The sequence below is a fragment of the Sciurus carolinensis genome, chromosome 1 (assembly GCF_902686445.1).
Source record: "Sciurus carolinensis chromosome 1, mSciCar1.2, whole genome shotgun sequence".
Lineage (NCBI taxonomy): Eukaryota > Metazoa > Chordata > Mammalia > Rodentia > Sciuridae > Sciurus > Sciurus carolinensis.
In genome coordinates this window covers 36,274,459-36,297,765 of record NC_062213.1, presented here as the reverse complement: position 1 = coordinate 36,297,765, position 23,307 = coordinate 36,274,459, and the positions used below count along the sequence as shown (strand labels likewise).

General features: G+C 46.1%; 1 protein-coding gene across 1 annotated transcript; it reads right to left on the bottom strand.

The window, feature by feature from the left end:
• Nucleotides 1–15,119: 15,119 nt before the first annotated feature.
• On the bottom strand, nucleotides 15,120–21,679 carry Klf10 (KLF transcription factor 10). Its single transcript, XM_047523948.1, has 4 exons — nucleotides 21,369–21,679; nucleotides 18,177–18,410; nucleotides 17,160–18,072; nucleotides 15,120–16,694 (listed from the first exon to the last, which is right to left on the bottom strand). The coding sequence occupies exons 1-4, from the start codon at nucleotides 21,534–21,536 to the stop codon at nucleotides 16,435–16,437; spliced, it is 1,575 nt and encodes a 524-aa protein (XP_047379904.1). The 5' UTR covers nucleotides 21,537–21,679; the 3' UTR covers nucleotides 15,120–16,434.
• Nucleotides 21,680–23,307: the final 1,628 nt, after the last annotated feature.

The following is a 23,307-nucleotide window of genomic DNA, read 5'->3' as shown; positions in this document are numbered from 1 at the left end:
CCTCCCAAGACTCTGGGGTTACAGGCATGTGCCACCAGTCCTGGCTATAATGTCCTTTTTGTAGTTGTTTTTTAGAGTGCTATTTCTTTATGTAATCCCCTCCCCCCACTTTCATTAATTCATGCAACAAACACAATGTGTTGGGCACTTCGTGAGGCCCTTAAACGTAAGCATGTGTTTAAGTGCAGTAAGAAGTTAAAAGGACTGGAGTAGAGGTGTTGGGAAATTTCCAGTCTCAATAAATAGCAGCCACCTTCTCAAGTAAACAAAATGAGTTGTAAGACAAAGGAAGTCATATAGAGTACAAAGTCATGTAGAGAAGCTATCACCTCTATTAAAATCTGGCTTACACATGAATCCTCACATCAGGTAGGAAATGATCATGACATGAAAAAAAATCAAATTATGAAATACCATAATGCCAAATAGTTTTTTAAATTTCTGTGTATATAATTCCAGCAACTCGGGAGGCTGAGGCAGGAGGATCACGAGTTGAAAGCTAGCCCCAGCAAGTTAGTGAGGCCCTAAGGAACTTAGAGAGACCCTGTCTCGAAGTAAAAAATAAAAAAGGGCTGAGGATGTGGCTCAGTGGTTAAGTGTCCCTGGGTTCAATTCCCAGTTTTAAAAAGAAAAAAATCTGTGTAGATAGAAATAGAATCACAGACAGCAGACTGTTAACAGGAGAACTCTGGGCTCTTGTAGGGGAACTTGGCATTGTAAACCCCTTAAGGCAAGAATGTGCTCTGAGTCCCTGCTGTCTGTAGTTCATGGGAGACAGTGGTAGTGAATGGTGCTAAAATAGGAGTGTCCATGTTTCAGCACACTGGGAGTGAGGTATAATAAACACTGAGTGAAAGCAAAATTCAATATTAATGCTTGCTACATAACATTTCAACTTCTCACTCTTGTACTCCTCAACCCACTCCCCTCCCCACAGATCCTCCAAAGCTGGGACATGGTGTGGGTGACTGGTTTCCAATGGACCCCTCAGCAGTCTGGACGTAGTCTTTTGCTGCATGAGAATTGGCCAATGAAGACAGAGGTCACCGAGGGTAAGGATTGGAAGTGCCATGTCTGATGGTTGAAAAAAGTCCATTTCAGTCACACTGACAATGTCACAGCACCCTAAATGTGTACTCCATGAGTATAGGCACAGGACATCGGGCACGGGTGCCCGCTGGTGGCTCTATTAGCAATGAGCTCTGCCTCACAGCTAATGAGGAGGAGATTTCAGGACAGCAAGGTTCTTCTAGAATCAAGCTTTCCCTCTCTGCTCTTTTACTTCCTCTTCTTGTGTGTTCTGAGGAACAAGTTTGTGGTTCTTTGTTATGGCAGCCCTAGCAAACTAATACAGACTTTTTCTGAGTGGTTCCAGGATGGGTCCTTCCCCGCCCTGCCCAGCAAGGGGCATTAATAACAAACAAGCTCCATAACGATCAATGGAGAAGAAAGAGATATTTCCAGACAAGAGGAGTAATGTGAGCAGAAACAGGCACTGATGGACGGGACACTCTTGGAAAGGGAAGGGGAGGTGGGTGTTAAAATAATAATACTAACATTTATTAAGCACCTCCTACCTTAGAGCTAATTTGTACACAATACATCTACTCATCCTTTAAACAGATTTGTTTGAGGTAAATATTAATATCATGTCCATTTTGTACTTGTGAAAAATATGGCTCAAGAAAGTTAGTATGTCCAAGATTAGGTAAGTGGAAGCCATAGTTTGGAACCCAGGATTGCAGTTGTTTTCAACTATCCAAGGAGAGGAGAATGGAACTGAAGCTCCCGGGCTCTGGCTGATCCTCCCTTGGGATTTAGCCTGGGACTGGGCTGAGCCTCCTAGGACCAGCCTAACCTGAAGCAGTTCAGGCCTATTAATTTCCACCCCAGATGCAGCCACTGGGCAGATCCAGGGCTAAACTAGCCAAACCAGATCAGAGGAGCCAGGGCTAGGGCTGAGTTCTCTGGCTCCAGTTCTCTTCGCAGTGGCTGGAGGCCACTGCAGGGACCACCCAGGTTGCCTGCTCATTGGCCAGGAGAGGCAGGGTGGTTTGGGTGTGGCCACATGTGCTCCCATTAAATTTGCCACACAGCTGCTGGAGAGAGCCTGAAAATAAAACCATCCAAAAATCTTGCAGATTCAGAGAAAAAGTCAAATACCCTTTGCCCGGGCAACAGAGCTGGGAGAAGCCAGCTCCGAGTTCCAGCATGGGAGAGTCAGGGACTCAGCTGTCATACTTCACTCTAGAGTCACTAAGATCAAACGCCACTTGTGAAACTCCAAAAGCTGTTTCCTATCAAGTCCTCCATCAGAGCTCCCTTTTCTGCCCCTAAAGACAAAGATCCCAAATAGGCAGGTCAGTCTTATACCCAGACAGGATTCCGTGGCTATACCAAGGTGGCCATCCTCATCCTCGTTGTTACCAAAAGCTCTATCCTTGTTCCCAATGCTGACCCAGTAACGAGGAAACACTTTTGAGAAAAAGGAAAAAGAAGTTTTATTGCTTTGCTAGCAAAGAAGCAGCAGAGGGGACTCCTGCCCCAGAGGCTGTGATTCTCCCATCAGAGGGAACAGGGGTGTTTTAAAGAGGTGATGCAAAGGCTATTTGTTCTGTTCTCTGTCCGGAATTATAACTCACTCGTTAATCTGGGAGATAATAATTTCTGAGATTTTTCTAGTATCATTGCCAAACACTGAATTACTTCGTGCCTGAGGTGGGCGTGTGCTCAAGGATAGATATTTCTGCCTAGGGTGAGGAAGAAAAGTAATCCTATTTCCCTTTAGGCATGGGGAGAGACTACAGAGGAGGAGGAAAAGAGAAAGAAACTTGTCTTTTTAAAAATAAGTCTCCCCTTCAACGGATGGATGGATAAAGAAAATGTAGTATATATATACACAATGGAATATTACTCAGCCTTAAAGAAGAATGAAATTATAGCATTTGTAGGTAAATGGATGCCGTTGGAGAATATCATACTAAATGAAATAAGACAATCCCAAAAAACCAAAGGCTGAATGTTTTCTCTGATATGCGGATGCTAATTGACAATAAAGAGGGTGGCAAGGGAAGGGAATAACAGAGGTACTTTGGATTAGGCAGAGGGGAGTGAAAGGAGGGGAGGGGGTATGGGGTAGGAAGGTAGTTAGAATGAATAGGACATTATTTTTTATTTTTATTTTTAAAAATTTTTTATTTTATTTGTTTTAATTAGTTGTACATGACAGTAGAATGCATTTATACATTTGATAGATCATACATAAAGAGTGTAATTTCTCATTTTTCTGATTTTACATGTTGTAGGATCACATCAGTCATGCAGTCATACATGAACATGAGGTAATAATGTCTGTTTCACTCTACTATCATTCCTAACCCCATACCCCTTCCCCTCCCTTCACTCTCCTCTGCCTAATATAAAGTAACTCTATTCTTCCCCATCCCCTGCTTATTGTGAATTAGCTTCCTCATATCAGATTAATCAGACTTTATTACCCTATGTGCATCTGTGACTACACGACCGGTGTGATTCTACATCATGTACAACCAAAAGGATGAGAGATTACACTCCATGTACGTATGATGTGTCAGAGTGCATTCTACTGTTATATATAACTAATTAGAACAAATTTCAAAAATAAGGCCCAGGGGCAGAGCAGCCAGGCTGTCTTCAAAGCATGAAGTGGGCCACTGCTGCACCACGGGGACCTCCCGCGGGGCTCCCCATACCCCTGCCAGGTCCCCAGTGCTTTAGATGTGCCAATTCACTTTATTCTCAAACTCCACCCTCACTTGCCCAAAGTCACATAGACAGTCTGTGGGGGAATTAAAATTTCAAACCCAAGAATCCGGAGATGGTGCGTGCTTTTAACCTCTATACCACCCTGCCTTTCCTGCAGTGTTTGGGGAAGGAGATCAGCAGCTTACCCATTTAGCATTTGGAGTGACCCCCCATCACAAGCCGGCAGGCGGCAGCGCTGGCTCTGTGCCTTTCTTTCCCACTCCTTAAAGCAGCTAAGTGCAAACTGCCGGGAGCACCTCCAGAGGGTCTGTCCTCCCTACACATGAAATGCCTCAGGTGAGAAGAATGAATACCACCATGCAAAACAGGCAATCCCCAAATGAAGGCATGAATTCCAGAAGGCGTCATGAGATGGTGTCATCGTAACTATTAAAACCTTTACTTTGGCTCAACAGATCTCCAAGGTTCTGGTAGAGTGTGAGGGCCCGTGAAGGCAGCTTCCTTCTCTGGGTGGACTGGGTAGACACTACACTACTTGCTTTGCCACAGGGCTTCTTTGTTCAAGAGCCTGTGATGTGGAGCTTGGGCCTTCTTATTTATAAAAGGTAGGATGCCAACTGTCATGGGGGAGGAAGGAGTTTAACAGGTCTTTTTGTTCTTCAAAATCGGTCACAGTCCAATCCCCCTTCAATATCTCTTGATGTGCAGAAATGATTCCTGGAAGGAAGGAATAAATTCTCTTGGAGCAAAGCAGCTTATAGGCCACAAGAATATCAGTCCGAATGCATTGTATGAGTCAATTATTTGTGCTGTAACAAATAATCCCTCAAGCTGCAATGTCTTCAAACTACGAAAATGTAGTTCTCATTCAAACTTCCTTGTTATACTAGCTCTAGAATTAGGCTGACTGGCCAGAATATTGCTGGTCACCACAGTAAAGAGAAAGAGCTCTGAAGGGACTAACTTTGGAAGTTACATCCTGTGGCCCAGATGTGAACACCATTTTCATTCACATCCCATTGGCCCTACCTGAGTGCATGACCCTGTCTAGCCACAAGGGGGAAGTGCAATGCTGTCGTGTGTTTTAAAAGCAGAATGTGAAATATTTGATGAACCACCCAACGTTGGCCTTTTCCACTGTTGGGGACTCAGGTCCCTTTCTGTTTGAAAATCATTGTTAATAGAACCACACTGACAAATAATAGAATGGATGATGAATAGTATCAGAAGGCATCACAGCCAGGCTGTAACTACAAACAGCAAGGCTGAGTAGGGCCTTGACTAAAATCGTCTGTTATACTAGATTTATTTATATATTTTTTTATTTTAATTTATTTGTTCTTTTTAGATATATGTGACAGTAGAGTGCATTTTGACATATTATACATACATGGAGTATAACTTATTCTAATTAGGTTCCCACTCTTGTGGTTATACATAATGTGGAGTTTTACTGGTTAAATTTAAATTTGGAACAAGACAGGTGTAGTGGCCCACACTATAATCTCAGCTACAGGGAGGCTAAAGCAGGAGGATCATAAGTTGGAGGCTAGCCTCAGCAACTTAGTGAGGCCCTCAGCAACTTAGGGAGACCCTGTCTCAAAATTTAAAAATGAAAAGGACTAAGGATGTAGCTCAGTTGTACCTCAGGTTCAATCCTCAGTACTTAAAAAAAAAATGCTGTACAGTTAGAACGCTAGGGTCAGCGTGGAAACTGACAAAACTGAATATGGCCTTTCTGTCAGAGCTTGGGGTCTGATGCTTGCCCTATAGGGACACTTTCCTGCTTGGATTAGTTATCTATAGTTAAATCTGTATTAGCAAATTATTCCAAAGTATAGTGGCTTACCACAAGTATACACATTCATTATCTGGCGGTTTCAATCCTCAATCCGTAGGCTGAGGATTGAGGCTGAGGCTTAGTTGGCTGGTTCTGCATATTGGAAGCCTGGACCAAGGTTGGGGGTCTGCTTCCAATGTAGCTCTCACATGGTTGGTGTGATAGTGCTAGTTGTTGGCAGAAGGTCTGGTTCCTGACCATGTAGAACTTCCCAGTGATCTGCTTGAGTGTCCGAACATTATGGCAGCTGGCTTCCCCTGAGTGAGCAACCCAAGAGAAACAAGCTGGAAACCACAATGCTTTTTTTTTTTTTTTCTTTTTTTTTTTCCAGTACTGGGTATTGAACCCAGGGGCACTTTTGCACCAAGCTAGATCCCCAGCCCTCCCCCCTACCCCCAGACAGGATCTTGCTAAATTGCTTAGGGCCTTGATAGGTTGCTAAGGCTGGTCTTGAACTTATAATCCTCCTGCCTCAGCCTCCTGAGGCTCTGGGATTACAAAGATGAGCCACCGAACTTATTTATTTATTTTATTTTGCTACCAGGGATTGAACTCAGGGGCACTCAACCACTGAGCCACATCCCCAGCCCTATTTTGTATTTTATTTAGAGACAGGGTCTCACTGAGTTGCTTAGCGCCTTGCTGTTGCTGAGGCTGGCTGAACTCGAGATCCTCCTGTCTCAGCCTCCCTAACTGCTGGGATTACAGGCATGCACCATGGTGCCCGGCCCAGATTTATTTTTAAAATAGACTTGTTTCTTTCTCTTCCTCTTTCCCTTTTCCCCACTACTCTTTCCTCCTCCCTAATCTCAGGGGAAACAGGATTACCTTTCTTCCTCATCCTAGGTAGAGTTATCTGTCCTTGAGCATACACCCAGCATAGGATGAAATAATTCCAAGTTGGGGGATGGCACCAGAAGATCTCAGAAATAATTATCTCCCAAATTAACAATTGAATCACAGCTCTGGACAGGGAACACCTTTGAATCACCTCTTTAAAACACCCCGGTTCTCCCTGATGGGCAGAATCACAGCCTCTGGGACAGGAGTTCCCTGCATTTCTCCTTGCTAGCAAAGCAATAAAGTTTCTTTTTCCTCTTTCTCTAAACCATGTCTTCATTATTGAATTGGCATTGGGACAAGGACTGAACTTTCGGTAACACTTGTGATCCTCCTGCCTCAGCCGTCTGAGTTGCTGGGATTCCAGGAGAGTGCCGCAGTGCCTGGCACCAGAGTGTCTGATGAGCAGTTTTGGAAACGGCACATTCGAGCGGTTAAGCAGCTAAGCCCGAGTCAGTGCAGGGGAGACTTCACGAGCATATGAGCACCAACAAACAAAAATTGTTGTTTGGAAACAGGCACCACATGGCTTCATCCCAAAATTGTGAACACTGGAATTTGACCTTCCTTCCCAATAGGGACCACATCATGACAATTGCTTTCCTGACACTAGATTACTGGCCCTGGCTACAGGGGCCTTTGGTATCCTGATAATTGATCTGTACTGTGACTTGCAATGCCCACCACTAAACCTGGGTAACCCTCTCCAAGTTTACTATCTTTCCCACAGTTTCCAAATTAGATTTGGAAAGCAGATCTGATGAGCATTATAATCTCCACTTTATAGCTAATAAAACAGAATCATGAAATAGTTAAACTGCTTCCTTAGCTCATAATTACAGTCAGCACAGAACTGACATCAACACACAGACCCTGTGACCCCAGGAGAAGTTTCCTTTCCCGAGGCCACCCTGCTTTACTCTGTCTCCTGGTAATAAATACCCAAGGCTTATATTTATCTTTTTAGTGAGACTGTGCAAACTAAAAAGGGGTGCTTTTTTGAAATTGATATTCAAGGTTCTGATAATCTAATCAGAGAAATAGGAAACTACTTCTACCAAAGACTACCACTGGGTCATTTCTTTCTCACTTTGTGTTATTTCTGAACTTTTCTTTTTCTTTCCAGAATTTCATGCCGATTTTTCCAAACCTAGACGTTGCCTTCACGCAACCAGTAATTGAGTTTAAAATTAAAAATTGAATTCTTCCAAGAAAAACATTTTTAAAGTATTGACTTTTTATATTTTGGAGTATTGCCCCCTCTCAGTATCTTACTGCCAAGCAGGTCAATCCAGGTCAAACTGGGGTTGTTAGCATCCATTGAATAGAGAGCTATGAATTTCTAAATCTCTGTCAAGAGCAGGATGCCAACTGGCAGTGGAAGCTTAAAACAACAGATAGCACCATTTAGTTTCATTCTTTCTGCTAGAAAAAGTCAAAGACAAGAGAGCTGTGCTTCTTGAGACTTCTGTTTATCGAAGCCACATGATTTGGGCAGACCCCGTACGGATGTGACCTGATCATTTCCTTGGGGGAAAGATGTTTTTGTCACTCATGCTGATCCTTGTACCCCTGGGATTTTGACTCAGAGCTCTGGGCATAACTTCCTGCCATTTTTATATGAAGTTTGATGGAGCATCTGAGATTGGGCAGTTTATCATGAAGCAGCTATGTTCACACTTGGAGAATCCACTCAAGCAAAGGTCATTACAAGGTGAGCAAAGGGGACTTAGTGTACTTGTCATATATGGCTGCTTCTGTTGTAGCTCTGCCCAAACTTGCTGGGGTTTTTGTTTGTTTGTTTGTTTGGTTTTTTTGCAGTGGACTGAACTCAGGGACCTTTTACAACTGAGCTACATCCCCAGCTGTGTCCCCCTATCTCTCAACTTTTAAATTTTGAGAAAGGGTTTTGTTAAATTTCCCAGGTTGGCCTAGTTGGCCTCGAATTTGGGATTCTCCTGCCTCAGCCTCCTGAGTGGCTGGGATTACAGGCATGTACCACTGTACCCGGTCAAACATAGACTTTCTAATTAAATATTCATGGGAGAAGAGATGTCTCCAGAGACAGATCCAAGGAGTTTCCAGAGGAGAAGGGGAACTGAACTCAGGACCTGCAAGGTTCTTGGCCTGTGTTGAAAAAGAATTTCAGCACAAGTCAGACAAAGTCATAGACAGAGGTTTTTTTTTAAGAAGGTAGCTCTACATTCAAGGGAGAATATGGCCTGTCTCAAGAGCAAGAAGCAGCCCTGACTTGGGCTGGGTGTCCAATATTTATAGAAGGGCTATATCAGGGGCCAGACAGGAAGTGGATCTAGGTTGAAGCTGAACAACTTTGCCATTTTCCTGGTGCTTGCGTATTTCCTTCATTTTACAAGGGCATGGGCCAAGGGCATGTGGCTCGAGATTGAGATTTATGGCTATGCTCTATGTCTCAATAACTTAAGGGAGTTTCCTTTTAAATTCAGTATTTCTCTCTCCTTATCCTAAATCTCTACCTCAAAATGAATAGTATCCATGCTTTAGCTCTGCTCAGCAAATGACCATGCTTTACACTTTTTGTTTTCCTTTCCATTAGAGTCACTTAAACAATTAGAAATGCAGGTAAAAGTGTAGGAACCCTGGGTATCAAAATGATCTGGTCATCAGTTGGGCATGGTGGTGTACCCCTGTAATCCCAGTGACTTTGGAGGCTGAGGCAGGAGGGTTGCAAGTTCCAGATCAGCCTCAACGATCTAGCAAGGAGGCTGTAAGCAACTTAGCAAAATTCCGTCACAAAATAACAACAATAACAACAACAACAATAATAATAATAATAAGGACTAGGAATGTGTAGCTATATAATCATCCAATTCTGGGTCGCTTCCTTTTCCAGAATAGGTGACTACCCTAGATGGGCATTCCAGGGCATTCCAGTGCATTTGCTACCCTCAGGTGTTATGAGACATGGACACTACCACAGTGCCAGGAACACAGAATGTATTATACTTTCCAAGGGCTTTTGTGTACATAATCTTTGTGTGTGTGTGTGTGTGTGTGTGTGTGTATGTGTGTGTACATAATCTTATGTGAGTTTGTCAGTAGCTTTTTGAGCTAAATAAGGCAGATGTATTGTATTTGGTCCCGTTTTTAAAGATGGATACTGAGGCCCAGAATAATAAAGCAACTTGCCTAAGCAATAAACTAGCTACCAGTATATCTGAGATAGGAGGGCCCTTGGGGAGAAAGAGACCCTTACTAGATAGAGACCTGAATTTACAAGCATGACCAGCTATGCTTGTCCCTTTAGTTAGATGAACAAATCCTCTGCCTATGCTTGTAACAGATCAGTAAGAATGAAAGCACACTCTACTTGAATGTCACCAGATTCAAAGATTTACACAACATACCCGCAAATGAGTTATGTCTATACTGCTTGAACAAAGAGGAACATTCTAATCAAACCCAAATATCAAATGATTGCCATGGGATTTCAGTTTCAAAGAAGCTTGCCTGAGAGCCTGCATGTTTCTTCCCAGTAAAATCATACATGTATTCAGAGAGCTTACCCCTGGGTGCATCACCATCTTCTCTTCTCTAGGAGGTAAGGGGTATCCACACTCTGCCTTTGGGGTGTGTACTTTGCTGTCCTTACATAAATCTTTGCTTGGGCCTTGGTTGTTTTTTGTTTGTTTGTTTGTTTGTTTGTTTGGTACCAGGGATTGAGATTGAACCCAGGAGTTCTTAACCACATTCCCAGCCCATTTTATTTATTTATTTTTTTAATTTTGAGACGGTCTTGCTAAGTTGCTGAGGCCAGCCTTGAACTTGCAGTCCTCCTGCCTTAGCATCCTAAGTTGCTGGTATTACAGGCTCTTGGAGAACCTTTGTTGTTGGTGGTGGTGGTATTCTCAGTGCTGCGGATGGAACTCAGGGTTCCATGCATGGTAGACAAGTGCATTTGAACTGTACTCCCCACAACTGGCGTTTTTTAAGAGGTTAGAAGGTGGAATGTTCCTTCTAGCACTAGCAGAGAATGATGGGAGTTTAGAAAAAAGCCACCTTCAGTTTTTCCTTGCCTGTCTGTCCTGGGTGTCATGGAGCAACTTCTTAATTGTCTCCCTCTGAAACCAGAATTTCTCCACTTCTGCAGGAAGGTGGGGTTTGCATAAGCTGCAGGCCTCTGCAGGCCTCTGCAGTCCAGAATCCTGTTGCAGCCCAGAATTCTGCAGCCCAGAATCTTAATGGGCTATGCTCTCCAGTGTTGCTGCAGACCACAGCAGTTCACTGCCAACTTCTTTCCTGGTTCTTGTCTTGCAAATCCAGAGAAATATTCATGGACAAGGTAAGAGTAAAAGGACCCAGGCATGGTGGCACACACCAGTAATCCCAGTGACTCAGGAGGCTGAGGCAGGAGGATCATGAGTTCAAAGCCAGCCTCAGCCAGAGTGACTCAGAGAGACCCTGTCTCTAAAGAAAATACAAAATAGGGCTGGGATGTGGCTCAGAGGTTGAGTGCCCCTGAGTTCAATCCCTGGTAGCTGCCCCCATTCCCCCCAAAAAAGAGTAAGAGGAGAATTTATTCAAGAATAGAAACAGAACTGTCACGAGGTGAGAAGGGGGCTGATAGCATGTTCCCACTTCAGTGAACTAGTCTAGGGGTTTATATAGCACTTGGGTCAATGCTGTTGGTCCAAATTTATGCTAATCAGGGTTTGGAAGAGTACCAACACTGTTGATTAGTCTGAACTTTCTTAGAGTCTGAACTTTCATTCAGGTCTGCCCCATTTCCATTTTCTTGCTGTTCACTGCATTTCCAGCTTCCCAGGAAGTTGATGTCCATAGATGGTGGATGTCTGGGGGTTCAGAGCAGCTGAGCTGTGCAGAGCCAGCATTCACACTGGCCCACGGGCCACCACGGAGAGCCCACCCTGGCTTGCTTCAGAGCTGGCTTTTGGAACCTCAAGCCTGCCACCCTGGTGGGCTCGATGGGCTCCCAACAACCCTGGCCCCACCCCGGCCTGCCCCAGTGCACCTCTGGTGCTCCCCAGCTCCAACCCTGTTTCGCAGTGGGAATTAGTGACTGGCTGTGTTATGTGGTGGCTGGGGAGCCTCCCTACAATCACATGATTCCTCCTCTTGGTTCAATTTCCAGTTTGGCAAAAGTTTATCATTCCCTGCTATGTTGAGCACTATCTGGGCTAGATATTGGTGATACAGGAATAAGCAAGACCCACAGGTTCCTTGTCTTCATGGTGTTTCAGTCAGGGGAAAAAGACATTACACAATTTCACTAAAGGATAATGATAATTAGGATAGTGGAAATGTCAGGGTAAAAGGGCAGGGGAAGGGCTTTTTCACAGGAAAAGAAATAACATTTATGAAGATTCACAGCTTGGACACAGAGTAGAGGATAAGGTGGAAAGAGGAGTCAGAGATTTGTAGGAGCCTGTTGTGCAAGAACTTCAAGACCTGCTCAGGGCAGGAGAGCAGCCACTAGCCCCTGTGGCTACCAAGCATTTGAAACATGACTGGTCCCAACTGAGAGGGGCTGGATTCCAAAATCAGTGCCAAAAAGATATAAAATATGTCATGAACAATTTTATGTTGATTCGATATTTAAACCATAATGTGTTGGATATATTGAATTAAATTAAAATGCTAATTTTTTTTCTTTTTTTACTTTTCCAATGTGTCTACTAGAAATTTTCAAATTACATATGTAGCCTGCGTTCTATTTCCATTAGGCAGCACTGTTCTAACATGTTGAGAAACCTAGACTTTATCCTGAGAGCACGGGGAAGTTTTTGAAGTACTTTAAGCAGGGAAGTGACATGATCAAATTTCCATTTTTAACAGACTGAAGTGAGGAAACTAGATGGCAGGAAGACAAGACTAGAAGACAAGACAAGACTAGAAGGGAAGCCAAGGAGGATGCTTGTACTGGTTCAGGTGAGAGATGCTGGATTAGACTGCATGGTAGCAGGTAGAAAAGACTTTTCAAAAGTAGAATTGCTAGTACCAAACAGCTCTCATTTCAGTGAGAAAGGAGAGGTTGAACCATATAAAATTCCCATCTTTGCAAATCAAAAGTGGACATGGTAGTACATGCCTGTAAACCCAGAAACTTGGGAAATTGAGGCAGGAGAACCATAGGTTCAAAGCCAGCCTCAGCAATTTAGTGAGACCCTGTCTTAAAAACAAAACAAAACAAAACAAAACAAAACAAAACAAAACAAAAAAACGGGCTGGGGATGTAGCTCAGTGGCAAAACATCCCTGGGTTCAATCCCCAGAACGAGAAAATAAATAAATAAATAAATAAAAATAAATAATGAGAATGATTAGGGAATTAGCATTTGCATGTTAAAATTGTTAAAATAATCATCACCTCAGACAAAATCCAAATAAGGATACTAAAATGAGTAGAGGAAAGTCTAAGCAGAAAAAGGTGTTTTTTGTTTTTTGCATTAAGTATCTCCCTCCAAATATTAGTAATTACAAAGAGAAAAGTAGTAAGTTTATAGTGGAAAATTTCAGCAGACATCACGTTGGCCAAGTGAGGTTGGCAACATAGCAATGCAGATCTTCCCTGGTATGATGTGCTGAGGGCATTTTTGCTCTGTGGTGGCTTTCTCAATTAATACATAGCCTCAGTCTAATCATGGGAAAATATCAGACAAGACACAATTTGAGGGGCATTTTGCAAAATTACTGACTACCAGTCTGAAACTACCAGTCTGAAAGTTAGAGTCAGTACAACTATGTGGCATTATAGATAATTGTAGGTCCTGTAATAAGACAGTAGAAAAACTAATGAAATCCCAATAAGTTCTGGGTTTTAGTTAATAGTATATGGTTAATTTCTTAATTTTTCTTTCTTTTTCTTCTTTTTATTTGACTTTTGGTTTTTGAACACAGGGGTACTTTACTTTGCCACTGAACCACATTCCTATCTCTAGCCCTTTTTATTTCTTATTCTGAGACAGTCTTGCTAAATTGCTGAGGCTGACCTTAAACTTGTGACCCTCCTGCCTTAGCCTCCTCCGAGTAGTTGGGATTACAGGTGTGCACAATGCACCACCATATCTGGCTTAGTAGTTTTGGTAAGTGTGCTCTGGTTATGTAAGATGTTATCATTAGAAGATGAATGAAAGATATACATATAGGAACTATTTTTGCAAATTTACCTAAGTCTAAAATTATCTATAAAGACTTGTTAAAGTGGCTACCAACAATTTCACCTTAATATGTCAGACGGAAATCAAATCTGAGGTGATAAAGCTACACTAATACCTTAATATGTTAAACATGTACTTGTTTTCTGAGCAACTTGTTTATCAACATCAGAGCCTGCACCAACATTTAAATCAAAAATACTCTTTTGAGTGGGGCGCAGTGGTACAAGCCTGTAATCTCAGGGGCTAGTGCTGAGACCGGAGAGTCTGGAGTTCAAAGCCAGCCTCAGCAACTTAGCAAGGCCCTAAGCAACTCAGTGAGACCTTATCTCTAAATAAAATACAAAAAAAGGGCTGGGGATGTGGGTCAGTGGTTCAGTGCCCCTGAGTTCACCCCAGCACTGAAAAAAAGAAAAGAAAAACTTTTGATTTACTTACAAGATTCCTAAGGAGCTGGGTGTGGTGGTGCTTGTCTGTAATCCCAGTCACTCAGGAGGCTGAGGTAAAAATATCACAAGTTCCAGACCAGCCTTAGCAATTTAGCTAGGCCCTCAGCAACTCAGTAAGACCCTGTTTCAAAGTAAAAAGGGCTGGGGAGGTGGCTCAGTGGCAAGGTACCCCTGGGTGAAATCCCCAATGCCTCCGCCATCACCCCCCAAAAAAAGAGATTCCTGAGTAAAAATTCACATGCCAGCTAGGCTTGGGAAGAACACAGCACCAGGTAGCAGCTCCACTGGTGGTATCATCACAAGCACTGGGCATTGGGATGAGCAGTCTTTCAACCATTTTCCTCCATCCCCACTTCTTGAAAGCAGCCACCCTGAGGAACTCCAGGGGAGGGAGGCTGGTCCAGATCTTCTCTCCAGCAGCTGCGTCCTTTGTAGGAGTATAGTTTCCAAGACAATAAGTAGTAACAGGTGCATAGATGACTAGAACACTTGTCCCACAGACAGTGCTGAGTACAGCGACCCTGACTATGGTGTTCAACAGTAAACCAGACTCTAGGTCAGGTTAACTTGGGCACTATACATTATATTCCTTAGACCAACTAGCTTTTCCAGTCCCTAGCCTTCCTACTGATGAGTGGCTAACAAGCGTTTCTCTTCAGAAGTGGTGTTGCCTTTCATGCTACTTGAGTACCAATATGTTTACTGTGTTTTAGGTATTACTGATCTGAGTTTGACTTCTAGACTCTTGGGATAACAGGCCAGTCTTTCCAATTGCCATAGCAGTCTCATTACTTGTAATAATCAGATGGCATTCCTTTTACCTTAAATGCTACTAGAAAAGGTTGCTGAAAGTCAGGGGTAAATTTCAACCTCCAATCAAGAATGTTTCTTACAACTGGCTGGCTAACCTCATTCAACATGGATACGCAACCTCACTTTGTATATTAAATTGATTCATGTCAAAGACATACTCCTATAGTTTCAACTGAATGAGACCCTGAGAGAAATTCAGACCCGAAATCCTCAGATAGTATGATTAATATCAAAGCAAGAGTTAAGAATGGTTTTTAACAAATGCAATGAACCAATTATATATACCAAAGGAAATTTTTTTATTGTAAACAAGATATAAAGTACAACAAAAGAAATATTGTGCAAATTGTCATGAGGGTTTTTTTTTTTAAATGAGAAAACTATTTTCCAAGGGTCCCAGTCTTCAGAAATCTATACCCAACATATAGGACAATTTTAAATGGGAAGATAACAATGACATTTTCCACTATATTTCAAACTTACTTCTGTGTATATCATCCACTATACAACAGAATATAACAGAAATACTGTTAACAAAAGCGAATTTTCTAGTAATTTTTCTACCTACCTATTTCCATATCCCCCCAAAACTCCTATAAATTAACAGGACATTTGTCCATGTGTGAATAATGATCACTAGCTTTCTAATTCAATAAAGCACACTGTATTCTCATAAGGGTTCTTCACTGATGACATAAGTCATCTTTTTCAAGGAGTTATCTAAAATTCTTGATATCCCTTCTTTACAATATATATTTTCATCTTCAAATTTTTTTTCTAAACAAAGTGCAGTGTATCTTAGAGTCTACAGAAAACATGTTGGTATACAGTTTTCAAATCTACACAAGAAACTGCAGGCAAACTAAATTCCAAAACATAATAAAATGCCTAAATACAATCATTTGTTAAACTTTCAAACAAAAAATGCAAAAAAAAAAAAAAAATTGTTGCTATTTTTCAAAGCAATTAAATTAATGAGGATTCCAATTCTTTGGGCCCTCTTTAGCAATGTACAGCTGTTCAATCCCAAATATCAACAATAGTGTAAAAATGAGAGTTCTAAATATATTTAATAACTACACCCACAAAGTTGACTGGATAGACTAGGAATAGCAAACAAGATAACTCTAAGAAAAGATGACGGTATTTACCTAATAATACAAACTGATTCTCTATCTTCATTCTGTACCGTAATATTTCCAGTCTCTATATACTCTTGAAACCAGTGCTTTAGAAGAATCACATTGAAAAGTTGGTCTCAAGTATAAACAGCAAAAATAAAGTAACAAATGTGCACACAAATTCAAAATCTGTGCTACCTGTGTTGACCTCATCTGAAACCTTCAAAAAATACTCAAAGGAATAAAAGCCCTCTCATCTCTCTTATAAGAAATGAAACCTGCCGTTCTGTGACCTGCCTGTGGCTGAAAGCACTTCTTGTCATCTAACCCAGGCTGGGCCTTCACCTCAGGCTGTGTGACTTCTGCTTTCAGCCCCCACTTGAGGGCCACAGACTTGCAGTGGAAGCATTTGGACACCACCACTGGCTCTTGGCTGTGACCAAAGTTAGTTCTGATTCTTCTCCTTCCAGTCTATCACTGCGTGGGTGCAGGAGTTGGAGGCAGAGCAATGTCATTTAACTTGCTCACTTCCATTTGCCAATTTGGGAGCTTCTTGGCGGACAGGTGACGCCGGGCATGCTTGGTCAGATGGTCACTCCTCATGAACCGCCGATCACACATGGGACAGGCGAATTTCTTCTCCCCAGTGTGGGTTCGCCGATGTCTGGACAGTTCATCAGAACGTGCAAACCTCCTGTCACAACCCTTCCAGCTACAGCTGAAAGGCTTTTCCCCTGAGACAAAGAAATCAAGGTCACTTTTCCTATATGTTTATTAAATCTGTATAAATTAATGTTCAACCATGTCTAAAGGCAAGAGATACTTTTAGAATATTAAAAGTCAATAAACTACAGAACTAACACAAGAATTGCACTGCTCCATTTTCAATTTCCACTCATCACATTTATGAAATTTCCCCTCAATAAAAGCTGAAACCAAAAAGGTTTTCTGACCACAAATACGGTTTAACAGTTTTAAAGGTATTTTGTTAAAGAAACTACTTGGATATTTAAAGAATCATCATTTGAGAATTAAAAAAAACACTAACGAAGTCTTTCAGTGGACCTTGCACTGGTAAATACCACCCACTGAACTGGCTTCAATATGCCCAGTTTATATCTGTAATCACAGTGTTGGGGGACACCTCTTCATTTACACATTCACCCTAAAGACATAAACAGCGAATGGTTGGTACCTACCTGTATGTGTTCTCATGTGGGCCTTTAGATGAGAACTCTTAAAGTAGGTCTTGCCACATCCTGGGTGGCTACAGATGTGACTTCTTATCCTGGATGAATCAATCTGAGAAGTGACTTTAGCTGCTGATGGGGAAAAGCCAGGAGCAGGGGCAATGGGAGAGAGTCTGGTGCCATTGGGGCTCACCACTGGAGGCTTTGGGTTCTGCACAACAGGCTGGGGTACCACAAACATGACAGCACCTTTGGGCACCTGAGTACCCATGAATACCACAGGTGGGCAGACAGCTGGTGGCTGGCTGGGTGGAGTGCTGGGAACAACTGTTGTCATGACAGGGTTGCTTGCAGGCAGGGGAACCATCTGACAGATGACCGGCATAGGTGGCACTCCCCCAGTGGATACTGCAGGTGGAGAGACCAACACAGACTTCTGCTGTGGGGACGTGGGGGCTGGCTGAGACCTACAGATGACTGTCTCTGAGGAAGGCACAGAAAAGTCATAAAGTGCAGTGCCTGCTTTCTCATCAACATCTGCCACTGCATTTCGCTCACATTTGGACCTGTTTGGTGACACAGCTGCACAGGGTATGTTTTTTCTTGCAGTTTCAACATTTAGGTGGGTTCTTCTCCGAAAAGAATTGTCCTGATAGTTGAGGATGCTAGCTGCTTTCACAGGGCAGGATCGGTGGTTACACAGCTGGGCATCAGCTGTATGACGGATCACACTTGTCGCTTGGGCCTTGGGGAGTTTGGGGGCAGACACTGGACTCTTTTCTTCCTCTTTGAAAGGTGTAGCACTGTGAGGCTTGGCAATATCTGAGAATGATTTGAAGTGTCCGGTAGATGGCGCTGGTGCCATCAGATTTGACACTTGAGAAGGTTCAAAGTCAGAGGGACTGTAAGGCGGAGTCAAACACTAAAAGAGAAATGTACAAGCAATGGTGTGAGAAACTAAGAGTTTATTAGGTAAATGGTAAGAAATTCTATAGTTTACACCACTCTTAAGAACATAATACTTACAAATGCCGGGATTGTATGAAAATCAGGTGTCCCTGGAAGCAGATTCTCTTCCTCAGACATATCAGATACTGGTGTGACAGGTCTGTTTTCAAGGTATTTCTTAAAATCAGACTTCCAACTACAGCTCATTGACATAAGTGCTTCTACAGCTTCAAAATCACTTTTCTCTGCATTTTTGTTCCAGGAATACATACTCTCTTTTGACCTTTCAGAAATCATTTCCATTCTTTCCTCCTACAAAAACAAAAGAATATGATTATAGTCATACTTTATCTTTCAAATGAAACACAAAGGGATATACTAATACTTTTATTTACAACTCCACAACTCCAAGTTAGAGTTTGAAATATATGTACACACACACACACGCACACACACACACATATATATATATATATTTTTTTTTTTTTTTCTTTTTCCCTAATCCCTACTCTAATACTTAGAAAGTTTGGCTACACTTGTCAAGTGACCCAAACGTCATGGTAATAAAATCTTTTTCATTCTTCCCCTCATCTAGTTTGCACCAACACCGACATCCTTGTAAGGTAGAAAAGAATACCATGTTACCATTAGAGGGACCAAGACCAGAGTTGTCAATGCTTTTGTGTTCCAAAAGAGAAGCACTTGGCTTAGAAGAAAAAGTATTTTACAGTTTTTGTAGTCACCTACAACAAGGATCAGTCAACTAAGGAAGGTCTCTGCAAAAAGTTCTTTCTTTTCAATACTAAAAGTATGCTACAAGGCTTGTGAGGCATAAATTCCTAATAGGGGAAATAAATAAATAAAAGCCAACTTTATTATAAAGTATAATGGACAGAGCTCTGGCCTTTTGTTATGGGTTTGTCCTAATCAGGGATCACCAGGGTTTCTTCCAAGTTAACGTTATTTGAAGTCTAAAAGGGTTTGAAAACTTGATTATCTACGGTAGAGATCAAGTGAAATATGTGGGGAAATTTTCCAAGCGTAATTTTAGTCAAGTTTCAACCTCTTTATGACTGTGTTCCCTTTTACTGGATCTATATTTTAATACAATGGCTCGCTAGGGAAAAAAATCATGACCAGCAAACGCAATACTGAAAACTGGATAATCAGGTATTATTCTCAAAGCTTGTTTTTTAATATGCATGATCCCTTCATACTGATATCCTAAGAAAACGAGCCATTGCTCTTGAAGTATCACTTAACAATGAAATTGCATAATCGAGCTTGCATTTATGAAGGCTGTAATGGGCAGAGCATGTACGTGTAAAAAAGCCTTCTCCAAGACACCAATGCAGAGACAGGAAAAAAGATAGGCAAGTAGGAGGAAGGAGAGCGTGAGCCGGTAAGAGCTAGGAAGGGAACCGGAGGGGAGGAAAGGGAGTGGGGCGAGAGGCAGGAAAGGGAAGCGCGGGCGGAGGCTCGGATGAGGGAGGCAGACCGGGGGCGGAGGCGGGCAGCGGGGGAGATCCTCGCTGGCTGGGACCGACCGATGGGGCCGCCCCAACCTCAGTGAGGCTGCCGGGTGAGTCACTGGGAACATTCCTCACCGCGCGCACGTCCCTGCGCCCCTGCCCCCGCCATTGGCCAGCCGGCCGGCGGCCCGCGCCAGGATTGGCTGGGAGGCCCAGGGTGGGGGCGGAGGAGGGGGCGAGGCATGTGAACAAAGCGTGATCAGCGGCTGCTCGCGGCGGCTCAGGAAACGTGAACTGGGAATTGCCGCGCCGTCACCTTTCCCCTACTTCCTGAGCCGGGGCCCCCGCCCTTGCGCCGGCGGGGAGGGGCTGTGGGTGCAGCCGCCAACCGCCCGACAGTGCGCGCCTGGTCGCGGCGAGCGAAGGAGAGAGGCGGAGAGGGGAGGAGGGAGGGAAGAGGGAAGGGAGGGGAGGGGAGGGGAGGAGCGGGGCGGCGCCGGCTCTGGAGGCGCCCGCCCCTTCCAGCTCTCCCGAGCCGCCGTTCCCTTAGGAACAGACAGCGAGGCCGAGCCTCGCTCCCGCCCCTGGCGGGGGCCGGGGCTGGGTCACTCGGGGACGAGGAGCTCCCCGGGCACACCAGCTCCCGGCCCACCCCCGGCCTCCGCCTCGGCTGCGGAAGGAGGCGCTGGGTCCCCGCGGAAGCCGGGCCACCGCCCTCCTCTCGCCCGCAGCCCCGGGGGACCCGGCGGAGCCCTCGGCGCTTCCCGCCCACGCGGCCCGCGGGACCTCAGACCACCCCGTCTCTCCCCGCAGACGCGGCGCCCCCTCCCCGCGGTTTCCGGCAGCCTTCGCCCGCCACCGCGAGTTCTCAGACGTGCAGCTCCTACAGGCCCTGGTTCCAGACGCTCAGCCCCCACGGCCGCAGCTCCCGCCTTGACACGCGGCCCCCGTGTCTCGCAGCCCCGGCTCCCCCGCCCACCTTCCCGCCCAGCTGCTGGAGGCCGTTCTCCACCCTTCGGCCCCGGAGGCAGCTCCCTGCCCCCTCCAAGGAGTCGTCAGAAGGCGGCCACCTGTCTTCGCCGGGGATGGGTGTCCCTCTCGACGTCCGCGGGGTCTCTTCGTCCCCCTAGGCGACCACAGGCTCCGTGTGGCATCCCCCACGCAGATGCCAGGCACCCCTTCCCCCAGCCCCGGGCTATCTGTTGAGCAGCCCGCTCCTGGGGGTCCTCAGCTGGCAGTCTCCGTCCTGCAAGTCTTCGTTCAGACCCCCTACGATGAGCAGCCTCTTGCTGCTCCTTTGGACACCGGCCCCTCGAAAGACTGCGCGCAGCCGTTTCCCACCATGGGTCGCACTCCTGGTGCAGACAGGGGCATCTCTCCCTAGTGCCAGGTGCAGAGTGCCCCCCCCCTTCCCTCTCTCCAATTCCCTTCACATTTTCCCCAAATCTCGGTGCCAGGGCAGCAGCCCCTTCCCCACCACTCCTCGCCCCTCAGTAATCCTCCTCTTCGCCAGCCTCCTTAGGTCTCCCTGTGGAGCTGCCCATACTCCTCCTCAGTACATCTAGGAGCATAATTCCTCTTCCCGGTCTCCAGGTCCCAGTCGCATCTTCCGACCCTCTCTGCAGCTTACATACCCTCGCTAATGCCCACAGCCTGCAAGCAGAAATTCCCTTCCCTAAGACTCCGCTGCAGTCCAGGTTTTCAGGCGTGGCTAATGTCAGGGGCTAGGGGTTCGCACCCCGCTGGCCCCTAGACACCGCAAGGAAGGGAAGGACAGGGGCATCCCCAGGTGACTTACCGCAGCCTGCTGGAGAGAAGCGCCGAAGTTGAGCATGGTTGGCTGCCTGAACGCAGGCGGCGAGGTGACTGGCGGCTGGGCTGCTGGCTGCCTGGCCACAGACGGGCGCACAGAGACACTCGACGTCGCTCCCGCCGCTGCGCTCCGCGCCGTCTGCCCCCTCCCCATTCAGGTAGCCTCTCCGGCCACCCCGCGCCGCGGGCGGGGGCGGGGGCGGGGCCTGCGGATGGCCAATCAGCAGCAAAGGTGTGTGAGGCACCGGCCAATGGGCTTCCGGGGCCACGCGTGATCAGCGGCTGCCCGGCAGCGTGAAGCTGTGTCAGTGGAGCGTGTACACAACCCCCGGCAGCGTGTTCCCTCGGCTCAGCCCTGGGGAACTCCCGTGGCCACCTGACTCAGTGACGCCCCTCGCCCCATCTACACCCCGACAGCTTGTCTTCCTCCCCAGCTTGGGGGAGAGAGTTGGTGCGGGTGGGGGCCTAACGGGGAGGCGCGGTGGCGCGCCCAGGCACTGCGGAGGGCCGGGCCCACGTCGGGAGGGTGGGAAGGGATGCCCGCTCCGCCCCGTCCCCTTCGCGCCGGCCGGGTCTCAGCCCGCCACGGAGTGGGCGGGGCGCCGAGCGGGCGGGGGAGGCAGCGGCTGGAAGCCCAGGGGCCGGAGCCAAGATATTTGCATTGGAAGTGCCGTCCTCTTGCGCGTCTTGCGAGAAAGGGGAGCCCAGTGGCCAACTGAGCTGTATATCTGGAGCATTTGCTAGGTTTTGCCTCGCTAAGCCGTGGGGAGCACCAGGGCTGGGGGCTGGCGGGGAGCCCTGTAGCCGAACAGACACCTGCTCACGCACCCCCCGCCCACACCCGGCAGCCGGCACAGGCTCGCCCTCCCCATCTGCGGCGCCGGCAGCAGTGCCAGCCCCTGCCCGCCCCGCCCATCCCTCCTCCTGAGCGACCGGGAGGCTGGCTTGGGGACTGCAGGAAGCCCCGGCAACAGGGCCAGAGGCGTAGCCAAGAGCCGTAGACCTGAGTTTTTTTATCTTTCTCTGGCGCGGACACTCGGCTTGCGGAATCGAGTTTGGTTTCGGTGTAGTCGAAGTTTAAATTACAGTCTACAAGCTGTTTCAAAGGTAGACCTTCACCCCACCCCCACACCCCACACCCCACTCCGGGGCCTTCGGAAACGCCCTGCCTGAAAACCGCTTTGTGGGGATAGGGTGAGGAGGAGTCTGCAGCCTCCAGCCTGGGGGCGCCTGGAGGTGGAATTCCTGGCCGGGTCCAAGACACACCGCCCCCACCCCCACCCTAATCTTACCCCCCAGCCTGTCAGAGGCAGGCTGGGTTTCTGAAAGGAAAACTGCCTGTGTGTTGCAGCCGGTCCCGGTTAGACATCCATGGCTCGGCTTTGGTTCCTTATTCACCCCCCAACCCCCCGCCTTTTGACCATTTGTGCGGGTTCACAGCAGCTGTTGGAGAGCAGGGCAGTGATAACCCGGCTTAAAGCAAACCGGAGGTTTATCTTCTCCTCTGAACAGGCCGATTTTGAGTCGGGATTCGTTGCCCTTCCTGCTAGCTGTCTAATTTCTCTGAGTAATGGAAAGGCTAATAATGCAAGTATCCTTTCTCAATCACCTCGGATGAGCATAGAATGGAATTAATTTTTTTAGAAACCGATAAATCTATGTACAGCTTCCAATGACTCCTTCTGGTATGCCTAAGGCCCTAGCTAGCAACAGTAGTAATGATAGTAATAATACCATGGGCCAGGGCCAGAGAGGACCCCTGTGGAAGATGAGAACTGAGTGTTACCCCCTCTCCTGAACTGCTGGAGGAGTGCCAGCTCAGCAGCCCAGGCAGCTCTTCCTGCCTCACTCCACCCCATGCCCCTGCTTCTGTCGGCAGGGGTGTCCCTCCCTGCAGGCTTCCTTCCGCTTGGGCTGTCCCATCC